At 43.4% G+C, this 23,962-nt stretch overlaps 1 protein-coding gene across 2 annotated transcripts in view; it reads right to left on the bottom strand.

The window, feature by feature from the left end:
• LOC138683375 (E3 ubiquitin-protein ligase UHRF2-like) overlaps positions 1 to 23,962 on the bottom strand; it is a 175,304-nt gene that overhangs the window by 5,473 nt on the left and 145,869 nt on the right. The window contains exons 10-14 of one of the 2 annotated variants that reach the window (XM_069775087.1): positions 18,239 to 18,345; positions 8,738 to 8,900; positions 2,863 to 3,000; positions 1,914 to 2,037; positions 1,371 to 1,531 (exon numbers count right to left, since the gene is read on the bottom strand). In XM_069775087.1, the coding sequence (XP_069631188.1) occupies positions 1,371 to 1,531; positions 1,914 to 2,037; positions 2,863 to 3,000; positions 8,738 to 8,900; positions 18,239 to 18,345 (693 nt within the window). The remainder of the gene's footprint in view (positions 1 to 1,370; positions 1,532 to 1,913; positions 2,038 to 2,862; positions 3,001 to 8,737; positions 8,901 to 18,238; positions 18,346 to 23,962) is intronic. The other variant, XM_069775088.1, reaches the window with a different exon arrangement.

Below are 23,962 nucleotides of genomic sequence, written 5' to 3'. Positions count from 1 at the left end.
CCTGATTCTTAGCACAAGTCAGAGAATTTGGAAGCTAATATCTGTATTTAGTGATCATCGCTAGAATTTTGCATATCCATGATGGATAAGTGATTGCTGCTGCTCTGCAAAGGGAAAGCAAAGTACTGTACACCTCTTTCACTAAGAAATTCACCTCTGTACCTGATGGAGTTGTTTAATTGGTTTCTTGAGACCTCACTCTGAAATACTCTGCAATAGGTAAAAGAACCTTCCTGGTTTTCAGTCTTCTCAGAGCAACTCTGAAGAATGTGTGATAAATTTTGTGCCATAGATTTTACACATACAAGCATGCTTACAGAGACCTTATTCTCTGGTATTTCAGTAGTCTCAAGCATACTCACTCAAGTATAGAAGTGTAAAAAACAGATCTAAAGTTACTCAAAATACAGTTCATTTCAATAATTTTAATAATATCAGATTCATCTCAACCCAAAACTTATAATTAAAGTGGAAAGGTTGTTTCAAGCATTAAGATTTATATTTTCATTGCAGCTATCTAATGGTAGTTGCATGATTCCCAGTGAAATTTCTATATGGCTATCACCAAGGGCAATCAAAATTATGGGCAGGAATCCATAGGAAAATAACTTTCTAGTAACTGTATTTCTCTTAAGATACTGTTTTCTGTTGCTTTAGAAACACATATCTACTGTATTTTGTCACATAACTAAGAGTTGAAAGTCTAATTATTTACAAACATTGGACAACCCACAGATAAACAACTTATAACTTTACAGTATCAGCTCCTATACAAGTGCAGTAGTATTATAGCAATAGTAGTACTGTAAGTGGAAGAACAAGGATACATTAAGTTTTAGGCATCCATTCTCCATCTAATATTTTGTTCTTTCACTGACTTGATAGTGACCTTTACCATTCTGATATCTTGAATTATTTTTCTTCTGCAAAACAGCTAAAATAACTATGAATTGGAACATCAATAAAGCTAATTAATATTCAAGGACATAATATTTTGGAGGATATTCCATCAGAGACAAAAAAAAAATGCACAAGTGTCTTCAAACTTGAACTATCCTTGCTATTTTCTTGACAGCTAGGGGAGGGAAGTATTTCCTCTTTTTTACTTAAGGTTCTCTTCATAGTGAGTGGAATAATCTGCTAAACTTGAGTTAAAAATATTTTCATTTGGTATCTAAGTCTCAGTATGACGGTATTTCTTCTATCTCCTTAAGTGAATGAAATTACATGCCCCATCAACTGTTTGTAAACAGATAGTATGTATTCAGCAATTTTAAGTAAGTGAATTAGGTTTTAACAAAGCCTCATTTCTTCTAACTCTGTATAAAGAAAGGTTAAAAATTAATAATTTAAGCAAGCTGCAAGCGTACTGGTCCTTCCTTAAGAGAAGCAAGTACTTCATCCCACAATTTCTGGTTCATACAGTCTTCTTTAATCAGCCACTGCTGTTGCTGTGTGAGTTGGAAAGCCTCTCCTTTCCCTCCATCTCCCATTCTCATGGCTTTGGATGTATTTTTAGTCTCCTCTATACCTGTTTAAAATTATGACAAGATACAGTAACAGTGGTAGTCTGAACTATTAAAAATGGAAGACAAAATTATTTCTAGAAAGCTAAAACATGAATCACATCTATGTAATGATACAATAAAGCTCCAATTCAAATTGCCCAGCTTTATTTTGAACTATAGATCATAACTACATAGAATATTGTTCATTTTTCTGTGAAGTTTAAGAAAAAGAAACCTTACAAGTACAGAACAGCACCATAAGATCCCCACCTTCCCATTTTATTACTGAGCACTTAACACTTTACATTAGGATTCCAAATGACTTCCATCTTCCTTGTAGCTTTCATACTATTGGCTTATATATAATTTGGCAGAGCTCTAACACTAAGAAGTAAAAAGAAATACCATCATCAATTGTCCTTTTCTGGTTTCCATTACTCTGGTTGGTTGGCTCCTGTTTCACAGTTTGCTTCTTAACCTTATCCTTTTTCTCTTTACTAGCCATGGCTTCCAAATAACCTTCTGGATACTAAAAAAACCCAAAAAAACCAGATTTAAAACAAAATCCACTGGCATCTGGGAATTCCTAAATACTGACAAGTAGATTTTCTAAAAGAATGTAAACCCCTATGACTACATATTGAAATAATATCAAAATATTTTTAAACCCCTATATAAACAGGAAAGCTTTTAAATTAATATATTTTTAGAAAACTGTAGTTAAGTCAAAGGATCTGATCTAGAATAGATTTTATTAAAAGGCACCTTATATCCATATCTACAACTCTAACTACACAAATCAGAAAGCTAAAGTTGAAGATGATGTCATGTAGCAAAACAACCCATCCAAAGGAAATGATTGGTTTGCTGAGGAAAAAAAATGCTACTTTGATTCTTTGCATCAGCCACAAATTTCACAGTGCCAAAGTCCCTGCCTGAAATATGCTATCTATAACAGTTCCTCAATCATAGGTTACAATTAGAGAAAAATACATAAAAACATATATATTTTTTAAATTCTAAGAAGAGACTCAACTATTAGAAGAGTTACTTTTATAAATCTTATCCAGCATAAGGATCACAAAACTGTATTCAAAGTCATAATTTTCTGATCCATATATAGAGAGTAATTTCCTGCTAAGGCAGAAAGCTTCATCCACAATTCTTTCTGCTTTGCCAATATCATAGTTTTTCAAATTACAGATGATCTAAAATATTTTTTATATTAGACCCTGACTCATTGTAGTATATGAAAAATGGGGCTTAAATTTAATTCGCATTCCTAGTTGTAAAATTTAAGACTCCATTTACTTGAACAGAATATCAGAGCAACTTTGTGAACACTGATTCTGACCTGTACACTCAGACCCAGTTTCTTTGACCGTTCCATCCCTTCTGAAGTCCAAGGTGCGGGTTCAATATCATCTCTCCTCAGAAGATAGCGCCAAACTAAGAACCCACATTTCCCAATTTCTGGCCAATATTTTACCACCTAAGGATAAATAACAACAGGTTTATGTTTTTGCTATCACAGTAGAGCCTCAAATCTAATTTAAGAAATTCTACCCAGAAGTTCAACAGATATTCTGCTAGGTAGTCATTATTTTACCACAAGCCAAACACATGCAGGTAGTCATACTTTATTGGCTCAAGACAAAGAGAGGAAATTTGAATGATATGTTACTATTTTTAAGTATCTTTTCTCTCAGTTGGGAAATGTTTGTATTTTGATAAATACAATACTGTTTTAAAAGATGCACATCTTCATTCCAGATACAGAGAAGACATTAAGTGTATGAAAAGCCGGAAAGAGAGCTGGAAGGAGTGAAGAAATCGATTGATTTCCAGGGATGAATATGACTCAGTGAGCACAAACAAAAGTAGCTTACGTATTCAACTTAATATATCCTATTATAGATTGTGTTCTACTATCACTGCTCTGAATAGAATAATAGAATCATACAACAGCCGAGGTTGGAAGGGACATTGAAAGATCATCTGGTCCAACCTTCTGTGAGAAAGGGAGCTTAGATGAGATTATCTAGCACCCTGTCCAATTACATCTTGAAAACTGCTAGCAATGGGGACTCTGCCACGTCCCTGCAGAGGTTGTTCCAGTGAATGATTGTTCTCACTGTAAAAAATTTCTTTCTTATATCGAGATGAAACCTCTTCCAGTGCAACTTGTACCTGTTGCACCTTGCCTTTTCTATGTGACTCCTTGTGAAGAGATTACAGCCTGACAAGCGCTGAGTGGTATGATCAACTCTCCATCTCTGCTAGCAATGCCCCTGCAGATGCAGCCCAGGATCCAATTTGCCTTTGTTGCTGCAGCAACACACCGCTAACTCATGTTCAGCTTGTCCACCAGGACCCAGGTCCTTTTCAACAAAGCTGCTCCCCAGCCACACAGATCCTAGCCTGTACTGGGGTCTTTGGTTATTCTGACCCAGGTGCAGGATTTAGCATGTGTCTTTGTTAAACTTCATACTGTTCTTGCTAGCCCACTCTTCCAGCCTGTCCATGTCTCTCTGTAAGATGGCTCTCCCTTCTGATGTGTTCACCTCACCACCCAGTTTACTGTCATCAGCAAATTTGATGAGGGTGCTTTCAATTCCATCATCCAGATAATTTATGAAGGTGTTTGTATTGGGTCTGGCTGGGATAGAGTTAACTTTACCCATAGCAGCCTTCATAGTGCTGTGCTTTGTATTTGTAGCTAGAAAGGTGTTGATAACACACTAATGTTTTGGCTACTGCTGAGCAGTGCTCCCACAGCATCAAGGCTGTCTCTCCAACATTCCCCCCCCAAAGGCCAGTAGGCTGGGGGTGGGCAAGAAGTTGGGAGGGGACATAGCCAGGACAGCTGACCCAAGCTGACCAAAGGGATATTCTATACCATGTGACATTCTGCTCAGCAATAAAAGCTAAGAGAAAGGAGGAAGAGCAGGGGGCATTCGTTATTAAGGCATTTCTCTTCCTAAGCACCCGCTATGCGTACTGAGGCCCTACTTCCCAGTAAGTGGCTGGACACTGCCTGCTAATGGGAAGTAGAGAATAAATATTTTGTTTTCCTTTGCTTCCATGCATGGCCTTTTCTTTTCTTTATTGAACTGCCTTTTATCTTGACCCATGAGTTTTTCATCTTGTTTTCTCCCCCTGTCTTAACTGAGGAGGAGGAGTGATAGAGCAGCTTGGTAGACACCTGGCAGCCAGCCAAGGTCAACCCACTACAGTGTTGAACAGCGTGGGGCCCAGTATCAATCCCTGGGGGATCCCACTTGTGACAGGCTGCCAGCCTGAGTAAAAAACATTGATCACCACCCTCTGAGTGCAACCCGTTAGCCAATTTCCTACCCACCTTGCAGACCACCCATCCAATCTGTGTCTTGCCAGTTTGTCCAGGAGAAGGCTGGGGGAAACAGTGTCGAACACTTTGCTGAAGTCCAGGTAAACAACATCCACTGCTCTCCCCGTGTCAACAGAAGATGTTATTTTGTTGTAGAAGGTGATCAGGTTAGTCTGGCAAGATTTGCCTTTGGTAAATCCATGTTGGCTTTTCCCAATCACCTGCTTCATTAGGTTCTAGGAGAGCTTCCAGGAGGACTCGTTCCATTACTTTCCCAGGGAATGAAGCAAGACTAATAGGCCTGTAGTTTCCTGGGTCCTCTTTTGGGCCCTTCTTGTAGATGAGTATGACATCTGCCCTCTTCCAGTCATCAGGGACATCCCCTGATCTCCACGATTTTTCAAAGATTATAGACAGTGGCCTTGCAACAGTCAGCCACTTCTCCTAACGCCCTGGGGTGGATTCTGTCCAGGCCCATAGATTTATGTGGGTTGAGCCCTTGCAAGAGGCCGCAGACCAGCCCTTCCTCCACTACTGGTGGGTTGACACATGCGTTGTTGTAGCTACTTGATCTTGTGATCTGGGGTCCAGCTACACCAGTAAAGACAGAGGCAAAGAAGGTATTGAGAACCTCTGCATTGTCAGCATTATTAGTAACTAGTTTCCCTGCCCTGTTTAGCAATGGACCTACGTCTTCCTTGTGCTTCCGCTTACTGCTCATGTACCTGAAGAACCCTTTCTTGTTGTTCTTGACATCTCTGGCCAATTTCCATTCTAGCTGAGCCTTAGCCTTCCTGACTGCATCTCTGCATGCCCTAGCAAGGTTTTTGTAGTCCTTGACGGCTATTTGGCTGCCTTTCCATAGCCAGTATGCTGCTTTTTTGCTTTTAAGCACACCCATAAGGTCACTGTTAAGCCAGGGTGGTCTCTTGTTCTGCCTTCTTCCTTTCCCTTTGTAGGGGATGGACTGTTCTTGTGCTTCCAGGAGGCTGTTCTTGAATAACTCCCAGCACTCCTTTGCCCTCCATGAATGCATCCCATGGAATTTCCCACAGTTGGGCTCTGAGCATATTGAAGTTAGCTCTTCTAAAATCCACGGTCTTCGTCCTACTGCTGGTCTTTAGTGTGCTCAGCAGGATCTTAAATTCCACAACATTGTGATTGCTGTATCCAAGGCTACCATTGGCAGCTGTGTTGTCAAGTAAGTCGTCTTGGTTTGCGAGCAGTAAATGTAGCAATGTGTTGTTCCTAGTCAGCATGTCCAGCATCTGTAGCAGGAAGCAGTCCTCAATGCATTCCAGGAACCTGATGGAGGACTTGTGCACTGCTGTGTTATTTTCCCAACAAATGTCCAGGTGTTATGGGTTTGTGTGGTGTGGTTTTTTTTGGTAGCAGGGGAGGTGGCTGCAGGGGTGGCTCCTGTGAGAAGCTGCTAGAAGCTCCCCTGGCTTCAAGTTGGACCTGCCTCTGGCCCAGGCCAACCCAATCAGTGACGGTGGTAGCGCCTCTGGGATAACATATTTAAGAAGGGGAACCTGCAGTGAGTAGGGGGATTGGAATGAGAGAGGAACACCTATGCAGATACCAAGGTCAGTGAAGAAGGAGGGGGAGGAGGGGTGCCTGAGGAGGTTGATCCCCCTGCAGCCTGTGGTGAGATGGCAGGCTGTATTCCTGCAGCCCATGGAGGTGAGCGGAGGAGCAGAGGCTCCTGAAGATGGCCGTGACTCCATGGGAAAGCCCGCGCTGGAGCAGTGTGTGACTGAAGATCAGCCTGCAGAAAGGACCCACGCCAGGGAAGTTTGTGAGGAACTGCAGCCCGTGGAAAGGATTCACATTGGAGAAGTTTGTGAAGGACTGTCTCCTGTGGGAGGGACCCCACGGTGGAGCAGGGGACGAGTGAGGAGTCCTCCCCCTGAGGAGCAAGGAGCAGTAGGGACAATGTGTGGCAAGCTGACCCCAACCCCCATTCCCCTGTGCTGCTGGGGGGAGGAGGTAGAGAGAACAGGGAGTAGAGTTGAGCCCAGGAAGGAGGGAGGGGTGGGGGGAAGGTGTTCTAAGGTTTGGTTTTACTTCCTAATATCCTTGTTTTGATTTGATTTGTAGTAAATTAAATTGATTTTGTTTCTTCCCCAAGTTGAGCCTGTCTTTTGCCCATGACTATAAGTGAGGAGTGATCCCTCCCAGTCCTTGTCTCAACCCACGAGCCTGCCTTTATATTTTCTCCTCATCCCACCATGGCCAGGGAGGGGGGAGGAGTGAGTGAGCAGCTGCATTTTGTTACCAGCTGGGCTGAAACCATGACACCAGGTAATTGAAGTCACCCATGAGGACCAGGTTCTGTTGGCCCGAGACTTCCTTGAGCAGCCGAAGTAAGGTTTTGTCAGCCTTGTCACCCTGATTGGGAGGTCGGTAACAGATACCTACCATAAGATCCCCCTTGGTGATGATCCCTCCAATCTTGATCCAAAGGCATTCGATGACAGAACTTTTGTGGTCTCCATAGCTTACCTCCATACATTCAAATTTCTCTTTTGCATAAAGTGCAACTCCAGCTCCACTTCTTCCCTTCCTATCTTTCCGAAAGAGCTTCTAGCTGTCCATTGTGGTCTTCCAGTCATGCGAGTTTTCACACCAAGTTTTGTGTTTCCTATGACATCATAACTCTCAGACTGGGCATGGAGCTCCAGTTTGTTGCCCAGACTACTTGCATTGGTATACATGTACTTGAGGTGGCTGGGCTTAGGGTTCTTGCCTTTGGAGAAAGTTGGGAAGCATTCCTCACATCCTGGATCTTGGCTCCTGGCAAGCAGCAAACTTCCCTTGACTGTATATCAGGCTGGCAGATGGGTGTGCCTCCATGCCTCTCAGCAGAGTCACTCACTGCTAGGACTCACTACTTCCTTTTGCAGCTTTTGTTATGTGCTGCTGGTGCAGTTTCTCTCTGTGAATCTTGCTCATTGGTTTTGTCTGCTGCCAAGACTTCATATCTGTTACTGGTTGGTACATACGAGGAAATGGAGGGGAAGTGATATCCTGTTGCCACGAGTCACCAGAGACCACGGCACCTCCTTCTCCAAGGTGCTGTCTGTTTGCTGTTGACACTCTTTGTCTGGTAGTCCTTGGAGGTCAGTGCCATGGAGCCCTGATATTTCTTCTTGCAATGCCTCAAATAGTACTCTGTTTCTTGTTCCCCCTCCCTAATACACCATAACCTGCTGACTTTCTCCTGCAGCTCCTCCACCTGCTGCCTGAGTGACTCCACCAGAGTGCACCTTGCACAGGTGGAGCTTGCACCTTCCTCCACCCAGGAGTGTGGAGTACAGACTTTGCAGCCCTCCACCTGGACAGCAGCTTCCCTGATAGGATGCTCTGTTTGGGTGGCTGCCTCCACTCATCCCAGGCTAGCCTGGCTAGTTAGCAGATTCCTGTCCACTGCAGAGCGTGGCCCTTGCTTGTTCTCTACCACTATGCTTCCAACAATCTCAAAGCACTGCCTAATAAGCCCTTCTAATTCCCTGGAGACCTCAAGCTGCTGGGTAGGTTTGCACAGCCAACAGCTAGCTGGGGATGACCATCAGGGCTGCAGCCTAAGCCTGTGGGTGAGCAGAGTGGAAGCAGCCTGCTAACTGGCAGAGTGCGCAGCCCTTCCCACACGTACATCCGCATGAACTGCCATGCAATCTGTCAATGCCACAGTTGGAATGGAATACTTCCATTTCATTACACTACAGAACAAGGTAGGCTAAAATGTCCTCATGGTAACAAAAGAACTATTCCTTCAAAAGCAATAATGAAGAGTTTGTTATGTAACACAAAAGACTCTTAAAAAACATGTCTTAAGAAAAATGTAATGCTATATATATGGTAAAAATCATAATACCTTGTAAATGCCATCATATCTGTTGCCTTCCTCTGGGGCATATTTGCTGATCCGTCGTCCTTTTGAACTGCGCACTACTCGGACTGGCTTACCAGCTCTCCAGTTCTTAGACTCTGCTCCATTTTTATCATCCAATGGGGCATCACAGTTAAGGGCCAATGCCCTGAAAATCACATTAAATATCTTCATAAAATAGATTGCTTCATACAACATACTATTGAGAATCATTGTGTCAAGATCAAATTTGTTTGCCTTATCCAATTATGTATACTATGCAGAAGAAGAATCTGCAGTGAATTCTTCAGTAGACTGCAATACCGATGGAAGCACCAAGATCAGCTCCACCACGTGTGAGAATAGGAATACAATATATTTAGTTCCAAATGTTCACGATGGAAACTCAGCTAATGTAGTTAAATGAAAGAAACCAAACCCTTCAGGTTTAATATTTTTTCATTTTTAAAAATAATTATTTCTCAAGTAACATGGAAGGATTTAAAAAAAATGTAAAAATGGCAAATTATCTCTCTGACTATTCCACATTACTGCATATTTTAGGCTTTTAAAGTGTGCATGAATTCATAAACATTTTGAAAAAGTAACATATGGAAAAAAGTACATAGTGACTATCCAAAAATATATCTGTAACAAATATTACTCTTCTTAGTCCATTAACTACCTAAGCTTAGGAGTTAAATGCCATGAACTAATTCAGAGACAAGCAAACCATAATGATGTTCTTTTCTATGTTGTATTGGGTCTGGCCGAGATGGAGTTAATTCTCCCCATAGCAGCCCTCATAGTGCTGTGCTCTGCATCAGTAGCTAGAAAGGTGTTGATAGCACACCAGTGTTTTGGCTACTGCTGAGCAGTGCTGGCACAGCATCAAGGCTGTCTCTCCAACATTTTTGCCCCCCCCTCAATGGCAGGCTGGGGCAGGGCAAGATCTTGGGAGAGGACATAACCAGGACAGCTGACCTAAACTAACCAAACAGATATTCCATACCATATGACGTCAGCTCAGATATAAAAGCTAAGTAAAGGGAGACGGAAGGGGGGCATTTTTGTCTTCCGGAGCAACCACTATGCGTACTGAAGCCTTGCTTCCCAGGAAGCGGCTAGACATCGCCTGCTGATGGGAAGTAGAGAATAACATCATTTGTTTTTCTTTGCTTTTGCGCGCACGACCTTTGTTTTCACTTTATTAAACTGTCCTTATCTTGACCCACGAGCCTTTTGTTATATTTTCTCCCCCCGTCCAGCTGAGGAGGGGGAGTGATAGAGCGGCTTTGGTGGGCACCTGGCATCCAACCAGGGTCAACCCACCACAGTCCTTTTTGGCGCCCAACGTGGGGCACGACAACGGCAGTTTTGCATTAAGTGTTCTATAGCTAGTTATTAAGTGGCAAGCTCCTGTGCAGGTCATGGAGCTTGTTGGCTGCTTGCTTATCTCTATCTCGCCATGTTTGGGAACATGGTAATACAAATAATGGCTGTGTGCTTTGTCCTGGCACTGATGGCTTTGTTGTGCTGCGGGAGCTATCTTGTGGGGAGAATGAAGGAACGCGGGAACATGCTAATACAAATAATGTCTATGTGCTTTGTCCTGGCACTGATGGCTTTGCTATGTTGTGGGAGCTATCTTGTGGAGGAGATGAGGGAACACATCTCCCTCTCCCTACCGGGCATTGATGTGAATGGTTTTATTATGCAGGCTCCCGAGGCCCTTGTTCACCCTTATGTGAGCTGTTCAATACTAATAATTGATACTGGTGGCATATTATGGGTATTGTGGAATCTGGTCTCGTCCTGGTATAAGAGAAGACAAGTTTTGGGTGAGGCAACACTGAAATGTGCCCTCAAGCGACCGGTCCCTGGGTGGCAGGGTATATGGAAGGATTTGGGCAGATTCCTAGGACGGTTATCACCTCCCATAACCTGGGACTTTACACCCGAACAGGCAAGCAACCCTGGCAAACTGACGCGCCACCTGATAGAAGGGTGCCTTGCCTATCCCAATGAAAACCAGCAGCTTCTCGCACTGTACTGGGGCCTGGCCTATGCCTACCGAGCCATAGTTCAACACTCTCAGAGGACCACGGTTGAGGCAGGGACCCAGACTGCATCTGAGGACACCAAGCTCGAGATAGGGACCCAAACAACAACAACAACAACAGTAACTGCCCCAGTAGTGAAAAGGAAACAGTGGACAAGGAGATCAACGGGTCCATACCATCGATTAGTAAGGGAAGAAGAAGAAGAGGAAAGGATTGATCTAGAAGCCGGTCCTTCGACAAAGAAATTGGAGGAAGGAGTGAGAGAACTTAGACAGGAAGCGGAAACTACCCGGTCCCTGACCTCCTCAGAACTTCGAGACATGCGGAAAGATTACAGCCGCCAGCCAGGTGAGCAGATTGCTGCCTGGCTGCTCCGATGCTGGGATAATGGGGCTGACAGTCAGCAATTGGAAGGCAAGGAAGCCCAACAGCTGGGATCCCTCGCTAGAAACCGGGGAATTGAAAGAGGAATTGGAAAAGAGGCAGCAATTTGCAGTCTCTGGAGACGGCTCCTCTCAAGTGTGAGGGCAAGATATCCATTCAAGGAAGATCTTGTGAACTCCCCAGGAAAGTGGACTACCGCAGATGAAGGCATCCAGTACCTGAGAGAGTTAGCAGTGCTGGAAGTCATCTACAGTGATCTAGATGATGAGGAGGTCTCCAAAGATCCAGAGGATGTCCTGTGCACACGGGCCATGTGGCGAAAAGTGATTCAAGGTGCCCCAGCATCGTATTCTAACAGCTTGGCAGCAATGTATTGTCCAGATATGGAAACACCAACTGTGGAGAAAGTGTCGTCTTGGCTCCAAAACTTTGAGGAAAATCTCTGTGTCTCCTCATCCCTACAGGACAGTGCCTTGGCTGTTAGGGACGCTCCAGGAAATCAGTCCTCTCCTGCCCCGGTCAGAGGGAAAGGGAGCCCAAGGCGTATGCCGCGTGGTACACTCTGGTTCTTCCTGCGTGACCAAGGGGAGGACATGAGGAAGCGGGATGGTGAACCCACCTTTAAGCTGGAAGCCCGTGTACGTGAACTGAGAGGGAAGACAGCTGTTAAGAAGGGGTCACCCAAGAAGAAGGCTGTCAGCGTAGTTGCTGTAGAGGCCCAAGAAAGCAATCGGCGATCCTCCAGGCATAGAAGAACTGAAACCACCTCCCTCGATTCTGGTGAGGGGACTTCTGGTATGGCACCGCAAGGATCGGACAGTGAATATTCTGATGAGGAACAGCAATAGAGGGTCCCTGCCTTCGGCCAGGAGGAGGAAAGGGATGACCAGATATACTGGACTGTGTGGATTTGATGGCCTGGCACATCAGACCCACAGAAGTATAAGGCTTTGGTAGACACTGGTGCACAGTGTACACTGATGCCATCAGGATACAGGGGCACAGAACCCATCTGGATCTCTGGAGTGACAGGGGGATGCCAAGAATTGACTATACTGGAGGCTGAGGTGAGCTTGACAGGGAACAAGTGGGAAAAGCACCCCATTGTGACCGGCCCAGAGGCCCCTTGTATCCTTGGCATAGACTACCTCAAGAGAGGGTACTTCAAGGACCCAAAGGGGTACCAATGGGCTTTTGGTGTAGCCACTGTAAACGCAGAGATGATCAAACAGCTATGTACCCTGCCTGGCCTCTCGGAAGATCCCTTCATTGTGGGATTGCTGCGAGTTGAAGAACAGCAGGTGCCAATCGCTACCAGGACGGTGCACCGTCGGCAATATCGGACAAACCGAGACTCCCTGGCTCCCATCCATGAGCTGATTCATCACCTAGAGAGCCAAGGAGTCATCAGCAAGACTCATTCACCTTTTAATAGTCCTATATGGCCAGTGCAAAAGTCTGATGGAGGGTGGAGGTTAACAGTAGATTATCGCGGCCTGAATGAAGTGACACCGCCACTGAGTGCTGCTGTACCAGACATGTTAGAGCTCCAATATGAACTGGCATCAAAGGCAGCCACGTGGTATGCTACAATTGATATTGCCAATGCGTTTTTCTCCATTCCTTTGGCAGCAGAGTGCAGGCCACAGTTTGCTTTCACATGGAGAGGTGTCCAATACACCTGGAATCGACTGCCCCAGGGGTGGAAGCACAGCCCTACCATTTGTCACGGATTAATCCAAACAGCACTGGAACAAGGCGATGCCCCTGAACATTTACAATACGGAGATGACATCATCGTGTGGGGCAATGAGGCAGAAGAAGTGTTTGAGAAGGGGAAAAGAATAATTCAGATTCTTCTGAAAGCTGGTTTCGCCATAAAGAAAAGTAAGGTCAAGGGACCTGCACAGGAGATTCAGTTCTTGGGAATAAAATGGCAGGATGGACGCCATCATGTCCCTATGGATGTGGTTAACAAGATAGCAACTATGTCTCCACCAGCTAACAAGAAAGAAACACAAGCTTTCCTAGGCCTTGTGGGGTTCTGGAGAATGCATATTCCAGGTTATAGTCAGCTTGTGAGCCCTCTCTATCGAGTAACGCGGAAAAAGAACTATTTTGAATGGGGCCCTGAGCAACAACAAGCCTTTGAGCAGATCAGACAGGAAATAGCTCGTGCAGTAGCTCTTGGGCCTGTCCGGACAGGACCAGATGTGCAAAATGTACTCTACACTGCAGCTGGGGAGCATGGTCTCACCTGGAGCCTGTGGCAGAAAACACCAGGAGAAACCTGAGGTCGACCATTAGGGTTTTGGAGCCGGGGGTACCGAGGATCAGAAGCCCACTACACCCCAACTGAAAAAGAGATACTAGCAGCATATGAGGGGGTTTGAGCCGCTTCAGAAGTTGTCGGTACAGAAGCATATCTCCTCTTGGCACCACGATTGCCCGTGCTACACTGGATGTTCAAAGGAAACATCCCCTCTATGCATCATGCAACCAGCGCTACATGGAGTAAGTGGATAGCATTGATCACGCAACGGGCTCGACTGGGGAAATCTAACCGCCCAGGAATTCTGGAAGAGATCATGGACTGGCCAGAAGGCAGAGATTTTGGAGCATCACCTGAGGAGGTGGCTCGTGCCCAAGAGGCACCACCATATAATGAGTTACCAGAAGACGAAAGGTGTTATGCTTTGTTTACTGATGGATCCTGTCGTGTGGTAGGGAACCATTGGAAGTGGAAAGCTGCTGTGTGGAGTCCTACACGACAAGTTGTTGAGGCCACTGAAGGAGAAGGCGAGTCAAGTCAGTTTGCAGAAGTGAAAGCCATCCAACTAGCCCTAGACATTGCCGAACAAGAAAAGTGGCCGGTACTCTACCTCTATACCGACTCCTGGATGGTGGCTAATGCCCTATGGGGGTGGCTACAGCAGTGGAAGAAGACCAATTGGCAACGCAGGGGTAAACCCATCTGGGCAGCAGCATTGTGGCAGGACATTGCTGCCCGTGTAGAACACATGACTCTAAGGGTACGTCATGTAGATGCTCACGTGCCCAAAAGCCGTGCCACTGAAGAACATCGAAATAATGAACAGGTAGACAAGGCTGCCAAAATAGAAATAGCTCAGGTGGACCTGGACTGGGAGCGTAAAGGTGAGCTATTTGTAGCTCGATGGGCCCATGAGACATCGGGACATCTAGGGAGAGATGCAACATATAGGTGGGCTCGTGATCGAGGGGTGGACCTGACCATGGAGGCCATCACACAGGTCACTCATGAATGTGAAACATGTGCTGCAATCAAGCGAGCCACCAGAGTAAAGTCTCCCTGGAACAGAGGGCGGTGGCTGGGCTTTCGATATGGCGAGGCCTGGCAAATTGACTACATTGGACCACTGCAACGAACACGCCAAGGCAAGCGCTACATACTCACCATGGTGGAAGCAACTACTGGTTGGCTAGAAACATATCCTGTAAACCATGCCACTGCCCGAAACACCATCTTAGGCCTCGAAAGGCAAATTTTATGGCGACACGGTACCCCAGAAAGAATTGAATCAGACAATGGGACTCATTTCCGAAATAACCTCATAAGCTCCCGGGCAAAGAAACATGGCATTGAGTGGGTGTACCACATACCCTATCACCTGCAAGCATCTGGGAAAATTGAGAGATATAATGGACTGTTGAAGACTATGTTGAGAGCACTAGGCAATGGGACATGGAAGCATTGGGATACAAATTTAGCAGAAGCCACTTGCCTAGTTAACACCAGAGGATCTGCTAACCGTCCTGGTCCTGCCCAAACAAAACCCCTACATACTGTGGGAGGAGATAAGGTCCCCGTAGTGCACATGGGGAAGTGGCTGGGGAAGGCAGTGTGGATTGCACCTCCCATGGGAAAAGGCAAACCCATTCGTGGGATTGTCTTTGCTGAGGGACCTGGGTGTACTTGGTGGGTAATGCGGAAGGATGGGGAGACCCAGTGTGTGCCTCAAGGACATTTAACCTTGGGGGAAGAATAATCTGTGATGTGAGTTGTATGTTGTAGGAAGTAATGTAGCAGGAATGACCTGAACTGCAGAGGAGAGAACTTCGCAAGGAACCAGACAAGTGCATTGGTGACCCAAACCAAGCCGGTGTTGGTGCCCAACGATCGAACATACTGCTTCTCCTGTCCTGACCACTCATCTTGATGGATGGGGCCCAAGTCATAACCTGTGTGTGAACATCTGGAAGAGTGGAAGAAGCCCATGGAATATCTATCTCTTAAAGGACAGGGGATAGTAATTAATAAGAATGTATAAATCTGTACGTTGGGTATAAAAGTGGTTTAAGTATGTAGTTTCAGCTGTAAGTGTTGGTAAGAAAGGATTTCAGTAATGAGAATTAAATACAATAGTATGGTTAGAAGATATCTGTATTAAGTTATGTGGGACCTGAGCAGGACGCAAATGGTATGGAATAAGGGGTGGAGATTGTATTGGGTCTGGCTGAGATGGAGTTAATACTCCCCATAGCAGCCCTCATAGCGCTGTGCTCTGCATCAGTAGCTAGAAAGGTGTTGATAACACACCAGTGTTTTGGCTACTGCTGAGCAGTGCTGGCACAGCATCAAGGCTGTCTCTCCAACATTTTTGCCCCCCCCCTCAATGGCAGGCTGGGGCAGGGCAAGATCTTGGGAGGGGACATAACCAGGACAGCTGACCTAAACTAACCAAACAGATATTCCATACCATATGACGTCAGCTCAGATATAAAAGCTAAGTAAAGGGAGATGGAAGGGGGGCATTTTTGTCTTCCGGCGCAACCACTATGCGTACTGAAGCCCTGCTTCCCAGGAAGCGGCTAGACATCGTCTGCTGATGGGAAGTAGAGAATAACATCATTTGTTTTTCTTTGCTTTTGCACGCGCGACCTTTGCTATCACTTTATTAAACTGTCCTTATTTTGACCCACGAGCCTTTTGTTATATTTTCTCCCCCCGTCCAGCTGAGGAGGGGGAGTGATAGAGCGGCTTTGGTGGGCACCTGGCATCCAACCAGGGTCAACCCACCACATATATATTTTGATCTAGAACAATATAGATGGATCATCAAAGATTCAGAAAAGAATTAATATCAGTAAACACCACAAAAATGTTCTTCTTTGTTTAGTTGCAGCATGTCCTACATCACATGTTAGCTTTAAGAATGGATGAGAATAAGAATTTATATTCATGATGGGGGAATAGTATTGGTTTTGGCAGGAAGTGAAAATCTTTATGGATAAACCTTTATCCTTCCAAAAGGAACACAGGGGAATAAATCTCATGGAGAGAGCTGGTATTTCTTAGAGGAACACTGTAATAATGTAAAGGAACATTAAGCAACAGTATTTATATTGTCTAAATGTAGGTATTTGGATCTCCATACAATTGATGAGCAGAAGTAGGCTCCAGTTTGCTGAGTCTCTCCTGAAGCACTCACTTTTATCCACTATTTATATAGGTGTCCTATTCTAGACACTTGGAGTAAGATAGTATGAATTCTTCCCTGACTAAACAGTTCAAACATAAAATATTTTTATAGCCATACGTTGATTTGAGTATGGATGAACAAAAGTCTCTGGAATCAGGTTCAAACCCAACCATTGACCACAAAAGAAACAATGATGCTCAGAAAAATATGGCAAAATCTGCAGCCTGCAATATACAGAAAAGTAAGGAAAAGTGAAGTAATGCAGGTTGTAGAAGTATTTCTTTTGTACAGACAAAATAAGAAAACATTCTGAAAAAACAAAAATCAGTTCTGATTCTATTACATGCAACCATACTGTCCTCTTTCAATCATTACAAGGGTTAAGAACAGTAGACCCAAAGCAAAAACTACCACCAGCAAGTCAAAATGGATAACTGGTAGCACCATGTTATACTCCATGCACCTCAACTACTACAAAACAACCAGACACACACTTTGCCAATTGCTTTCACAACCATTTGCTGAGAGCAGAGGAACAGCAAGACTGAAGAGCCTAGGTTTTATTCCAGGTTCCAAAAAAAAGTTTGCTTTAATGATTAAAAGCCATTATAAACCTGCTGCCCAAACTTATTTTTTGTCTCTCTTCTTTCTATGCTCTTGTTTCTGTTACATCTATCTCCTCCTCCTCTGTCTGTAATCCCAGTCAGGCTTTTCTTCTTTCTCCTCTGAGTACCAGCACAGAGCCTGAAAGAATGCCTCCCCACTCAGTTTAGGTGCTTGACAGAAGCACAACACATCCAATGTCAGCTCTGGTAGAGAAAGTCCCAGTCAACATTAGTACCCCATAGCCACTGCATGGTTAGTTGCTTCATGCAGATGGTATACATTTAGAAATGTAAAGGTACTGAGAATTCCTAGAGTTTAGGCAGGCTATTTACAGAATATAAATATACTTTAAGCAAATATCTAATTTATTTTTTCAAACTTTTTTTTTCTTCAGTCAATTGTTTTTGCCTACAATTTGGCAAAAAAATAGGCCAACTTTTATCAGGGATATTCAAACACACAACCTAAAGGCAAAGCAATACTAATTCCTTGTTCTTCATATAAAGTATGAAGGCACTAAAGGCTATCAAAAATATCTAAGTTTTCTTTTAGTATGGGCAAATGAACATACTTTCTTCATACCTAACTTTCATAAACTGTTAAACTATTTAAGATGAAACTTTATAAGAACAATCTGAGGCAAACACTCAGCACAGAAAATTTCAGCTTCAGAGTTTTAAGTTTGGCAAACTTCTAATCAACTGAAAACCAAGTCTTCTCATAAGAAGTGTTGGACAATTTCAACTAGGTACATAGCTGCCAGCTGAACCTGTAATACAGCAATATATTTTCATCAGTTACAAATAATTCTTTAAATCAACATAACACCATGTTTGACAAAATGCCTCTAAACAGCAGGAGGCACCACTGTTTACAGTAGCAGAAGATGTATAAGAGGGAACAAATTTTGCAAAATATAATTTTTAAATTAAAGGAATAAAACTCAACTCTTTGGTCTGGAAAATTTTTTAAATTTAGTCTTAAAAACTTACCTGTTCATGTGTGTTAATGTTTGATCAAATGAATGTTCTCCAATTCTTTTATTTCCAGAAAGATCTCTACCTCCACTCCCAGTATAAGTGAATTCATCTCCTCGGTCCTGTGTAATAAGATTATTCTCCATTTTAGCATTTCATATTAAAGCATCTGAACTGAAAACCTGCTCCTTCATTGGTTCTATTTACTTAAACAAGAACAATTGCCTGAGGCAAAGAAAACCATGTGCTTAGTTTTAACATCATTCTCCTTTCAGAGTAACCATGACAGCAAAAAGCTACTGGTTCAGGTGCAACATATTAATCAGAAAGTGATTATAAAAAAATACACCTGCCTTAAAAAATTCTTTGAACTCCTCAAGCATAACTTTTAGTCACACAAATATTTCTGATAGAAGGAATGCATTCTAGTTAGTGTTTACTCATTCTCTAACTTCACAGCTTACAAGAAAATCCTATTTGGAAAATATGTAATACATGACTCAGAGGCCTCACTTCTGCTTCTTCATGGGACTGAGCACCAATATGGCAAAGCACTTTGTACTTAAGTACAAGACAAGTACTTTACTTCAATAACACTATACTCATTTACGATTAAGAAAAAAAAATCAGGAAAAAAAATCCAAAGAAAAAGGACGTGTCTAAGGTTTTGGGGTTTTTTTTTTGCATTTGCAGAGGTCGCCCCCACCTCAATTTCAGTTGTTCTGAACTGCTAAGAGCTTAGAAGGGTCATTCAGATGCAAATTTTATGAACTGACAGAATTCTGTAGTAGTCTATATTTACTAATGATGAATTATGTGAAATTGAATGAAGGTTGATTAAACCTTCCTTTAAAATAAACTTTAAAAATAATGAAAATATACATAGTGCTTAAGTGAAACCACTATTATTATTTTTTCTTCAACCTGTCACAAATTCACAATAGTCATAAAAAAATCCAAGTATTTTAGAAAAGACACAAATATATTTATAATAATGTCTCTTTTAAAAAGCAAATCTTTTACAAAGCATGAAGCATTGATCTAAAATGAATACTTAGCAAATTAGTAATTTTAATATGAAGTTTCAGAGAAAAAACCCTAAACATACTGGTATGCAGTAGTAAAATTCAGTCAATTTCTAACCACTATTAAATGTTTGACATCATCATGGAACCAATACCAACCCACTGCAAGATTATTACAGCTATTTTATGACTGGCAATAACAGAACAAGAGAAGTGTCATGACAGAGAAATATTGGTTGTACAGGGCCATAAAGTAATTACAGAAATGCTGTTTACTTTAAACTGTGTAGAAAAATCTTAATAAATTCAGCAACAGAGCTACTAGAGTATTTCTCTTTCCTTTTTATTTAGATAAAACAAAAAGAAAACACTAGAAGGTAAAAAATGTGGGTTGGAAAACATACTGAAAATAGAATATTTAAGGAAATTATAGTAATCAGAAACTGGGAGGTGTTTTTACTTCTTTTACAGCATTGTTAAAACAAGTATTGAATAGCATATTTAAAAGGATGTCAAAAAAACTTGGAGGGAAAAAAGCAAAAAAATTAACAAGACTGGAGAAACTCAGAAGAGACAAAGGGTATAGTCTGTTTAGTTTAGCAAAAAAGATTAACTACAAGTACCTTCATGAAGGTACCTTCATGAATACTGAATACAAAAATATTTTTTGTCTAACAGACAAACATAAATCAAGAAGAAATGGATAGAGGCTTAAGTCAAACAAATTCAAATGAAAGGCACATATTTAAATATATTTATAATTAACCACTATAACCAATTTCCATGGGAAACGGAATTCTCAAACTTTTGAGGCCTTCAAAGTAAAATTAGATAACTCTGGAAGATATTCTTTAGTCAAAGCTATATTTTAGCCATTGGGCTTAACAAAGAGATAAGATAGATGTAAGGCCTGGGCATACATACTTACTTGTCCTATATCCCTTCAGCGTTCTACACGTGAATGGGCAAAATGCTATAGATTTGGGGCAAACTGGAAATCCAGGAGAAGGAAAGTGAGGAATAAATGAAACGCTATCTTTTTAGCAGAATTACAGCTTTAAACATTTGCACCTTAGCCATCTCAATGGGGGTAGGGGATGGAGATCCATGCAGCAGCAGCAAAGACACAAGGGTTGTTGATGTGTTAGAAACCACAGAAGCGCCTGAGAACAGTCACATAGGAATTAGGGCTTCTCCCCCAAAAAAGGTGCCAGGATCAATAGCCCAACTGAAGTGCATCTACACCAATGCATGCAGCATGGGCAAGAAACAGGAGGAGCTGGAAGCTATTGTGCAGCTGGAAAACTATGATGTAATTGCAATCACAGAAACATGGTGGGATGACTCACGCAACTGGAGTGCTGCAATGGATGGCTATAAGCTCTTCAGAAGGGATAGGCAAGGAAGGAGCGGCAGTGGGGTAGCCCTGTATGTTAGGGAGTGTTTTGACTGTCTAGAGATTGACGATGGTGATGAAAGGGTTGAGTGTTTATGGGTAAGAATCAGGGGAAAGGCCAACAAGGCAGATACCATGGTGAGAGTCTGTTATAGACCACCCAACCAGGATGAAGAGGCAGATGAAATATTCTATAAGCAGCTGGGAGAAGTCTCACGATCACTAACCCTTGATCTCAAGGGGGACTTCAACTTACCAGATGTCTGCTGGAAATACAATACAGCAGAAAGGAAACAGTCTAGGAGGTTCCTGGAGTGTGTGGAAGATAACTTCCTGACACAGCTGGTGAGTGAGCCAACTAGGGAAGGTGCCCCGCCGGACCTGTTGTTTGCGAACAGAGAAGGACTTGTGGGTGATGTTATGGTTGGAGACTGTCTTGGGTATAGCAATCATGAAATGATAATGAATTGAAATGAAATGATTCTTGAAGAAGTAAGGAGGGGGGTTAGCAGAACTGCCACCTTGGACTTCTGGAGGGCAGACATTGGCCTGTTTAGGGGCCTGGTTGACAGAGTCCCTTGGGAGGCAGTCCTGAAGGGCAAAGGAGTCCAGGAAGGCTGGACATTCTTCAAGAAGGAAATCTGAAAGGTACAGGCCATCCCTATGTGCCAAAAGATAAGCCAGGGAGGGGAGAAGACCAGCCTGGCTGAACAGAGCTTTGGATGCAACTCGGGAAAAAAAAAGAGAGTTTATGACCTTTGGAAGAAGGGCCAAGCAACTCAGGAGGACTGCAAAGATGTGAGGCTATGCAGGGACAAAATTAGAAGGGCCAAACCCAACTAGAACTGAATTTGGCTACTGTGGTAAAAGACAATAAAAAAATGTTTCTATTAATACCTTAACAACAAAAGGAGGGCTAAGGAGAATCTCCATCCTTTATTGGATGCAGGGGGAAACATAGTGACAAAGACTGAGGAAAAGGCTGAGGTACTTAATGCCTTCTTTGCCTCAAACTTTAATAGTTCTTGGGGCACCCCTGAGCTGGAAGACTGCTGAGTGCCTCAACAAGCTACTCAGCCACAAACAGAGAATGACAGACGCAAAATAAGATTACATTATATCACATTTCTCTCTTGCAATGTTGGTTCCTCTGTTGTATACCTGGGTTTGAATCTAACAAACAAGCGATGAAGAATCAAAGAATAAGACTTTAAATTCCACCAATATCCTCAAGCATAGTGTTCCTATTGGCTAGGCTCAACTCTGAAGTCATGCAGCGGTTCACAAGGATATTAGCTACTACAACTCATGTAAATTTAGGCTCTCTGAAGATGGTGCCAAATCTATTTTTTTTCCATTTAATATTTATCTTCTGTAGTATGCCCAGATTTCAACATCTTTAACATCTTCATTAATGATCTGGATAATTGTCCTAGTTTCAGCTGGGATAGAGTTAACTGTCTTCCGAGTAGCTGGTACGGTGCTATGTTTTGAGTTCAGTATGTGAAGAATGTTGATAACACTGATGTTTTCAGTTGTTGCTCAGTAGTGTTTAGACTAGAGTCAAGGATTTTTCAGCTTCTCATGCCCAGCCAGGGCACCTGACCCAAACTGGCCAACAGTGTATTCCATACCATGTGACGTCCCATCTAGTTTAGGAACTGGGAAGTGGGGGCGGGGAATCGCCACTCGGGGACTGGCTGGGTGTTGGTTGGCGGGTGGTGAGCAATTGCCCTGCGCATCATTTGTACATTCCAATCCTTTTATTACTACTGTTGTCATTTTATTAGTGTTATCATTATTAGTTTCTTCTTTTCTGTTCTATTAAACCGTTCTTATCTCAACCCACGAGTTTTACTTCTTTTCTTGATTTTTCTCCCCCATCCCACTGGGTGTGGGAGGGGAGTGAGTGAGCGGCTGCGTGGTGCTTAGTTGCTGGCTGGGGTTAAACCATGACAGTCTATTTTTGGCGCCCAACGTGGGGCTCGAAGGGTTGAGATAACGACAGATCTGCCCAGAGCGTGTTAAAACAAATTTGTTCTAAGCATTTCATTCTATTGGTCTAATAGTCGCTGGTCATTATGTTGATTTATGTGTTCTTAAGAGTTGTTGCTCTGGTTTCTAAAGTTCTGTTATGTATCACCTCGCTTGCTGTGTGTAGTCCCTCTTCTGCTGCTTATCATCCGTGGGAGGTGGATTCAGGTTTTCACTTTGATGTATGGTATAACACTGGTTTATGGTATGATAAAGTCATCGGCTGTGGGATTAATCCGGTATTTGCACTTGGCATTGTCACCTTTATACTGCGGGAGCCATCTGTGGGAAACTATTAATAATTATACCATTTACCTTTCCTCCTTGGAAAACCAGTCTGTGGATGGGGTACCTCTCTTCCCCTCTCCTTTCTCCTTCAGTCCAGTTACAATGGTGCTTGAGAATTTTGAAAAATTTGAATACTCCTGGGATGTTGGGACTAGCACGGTCCTAGCTCTACTGCTAGGAATTAGCATGCTTCTGAATGTGGTTCAGCTCTCATTTAAGGTTAAACAACTATTTAAGAAGATCACCCAGAGATGTGCCCTGAGGCTGGATAATTATGAGTGGCAGGGTGTGTGGGGTAGTATGGGCAAGTACCTAGAAAAGTGGGCACCTCCAATGTTTTGGAAATTCACCCCAAACAAGTGCAGAATCCAGAAGTACTAGTAAAATATTTGGAAAAGGTATGCTGTCACCCCGGCAGCTCCAGAGAGATACAAATCACTGCAACGTGCTGGGGCCTGGCCCATGCCTATCGAACCCTGTTCAACACCACTCAGTACCCTCAAGGGGAAGAGAAAGTCTCTGGACCTAACAAAAAAATGATGAGCACTGCGGTCGCTCAAACATCGGCAACAGGCACTGCGACCCCTCCAGCCCCAGCGACGAGCACTGTGGCTACCCAAACCTCGGCGACAGACACTGCGGTTATCCAAAACCCGGCAAGTGGTACTGGAACTGAACCAGCGGACCAACCTGCACCAGTATCAGTTGCCCCCGTACAGAAAAAGAAATATACAAAAAAATCGGTTCGCTTAGCAAAGGATGAAGATGAACCAGGGTCATCACGGGAACAGGAGGAAGAGGCAGAACCAGAGGTACTAACCCGGTCCCTATCCTTGAGTGAGCTGCGGGATATGCGAAAAGATTTTGGCCGCCGTATAGGTGAGCATATTATCACCTGGCTCCTCCGATGCTGGGACAATGGGGCTAATAGCTTGGAATTAGAAGGTAGGGAAGCCAAGCAGCTGGGATCACTTTCCAGGGAAGCTGGCATTGACA

This window comes from Haliaeetus albicilla, chromosome W (genome assembly GCF_947461875.1).
Source record: "Haliaeetus albicilla chromosome W, bHalAlb1.1, whole genome shotgun sequence".
Lineage (NCBI taxonomy): Eukaryota > Metazoa > Chordata > Aves > Accipitriformes > Accipitridae > Haliaeetus > Haliaeetus albicilla.
The sequence above is the reverse complement of the archived record's forward strand: the minus strand, read 5'-3'. Positions and strand labels throughout refer to the sequence as shown.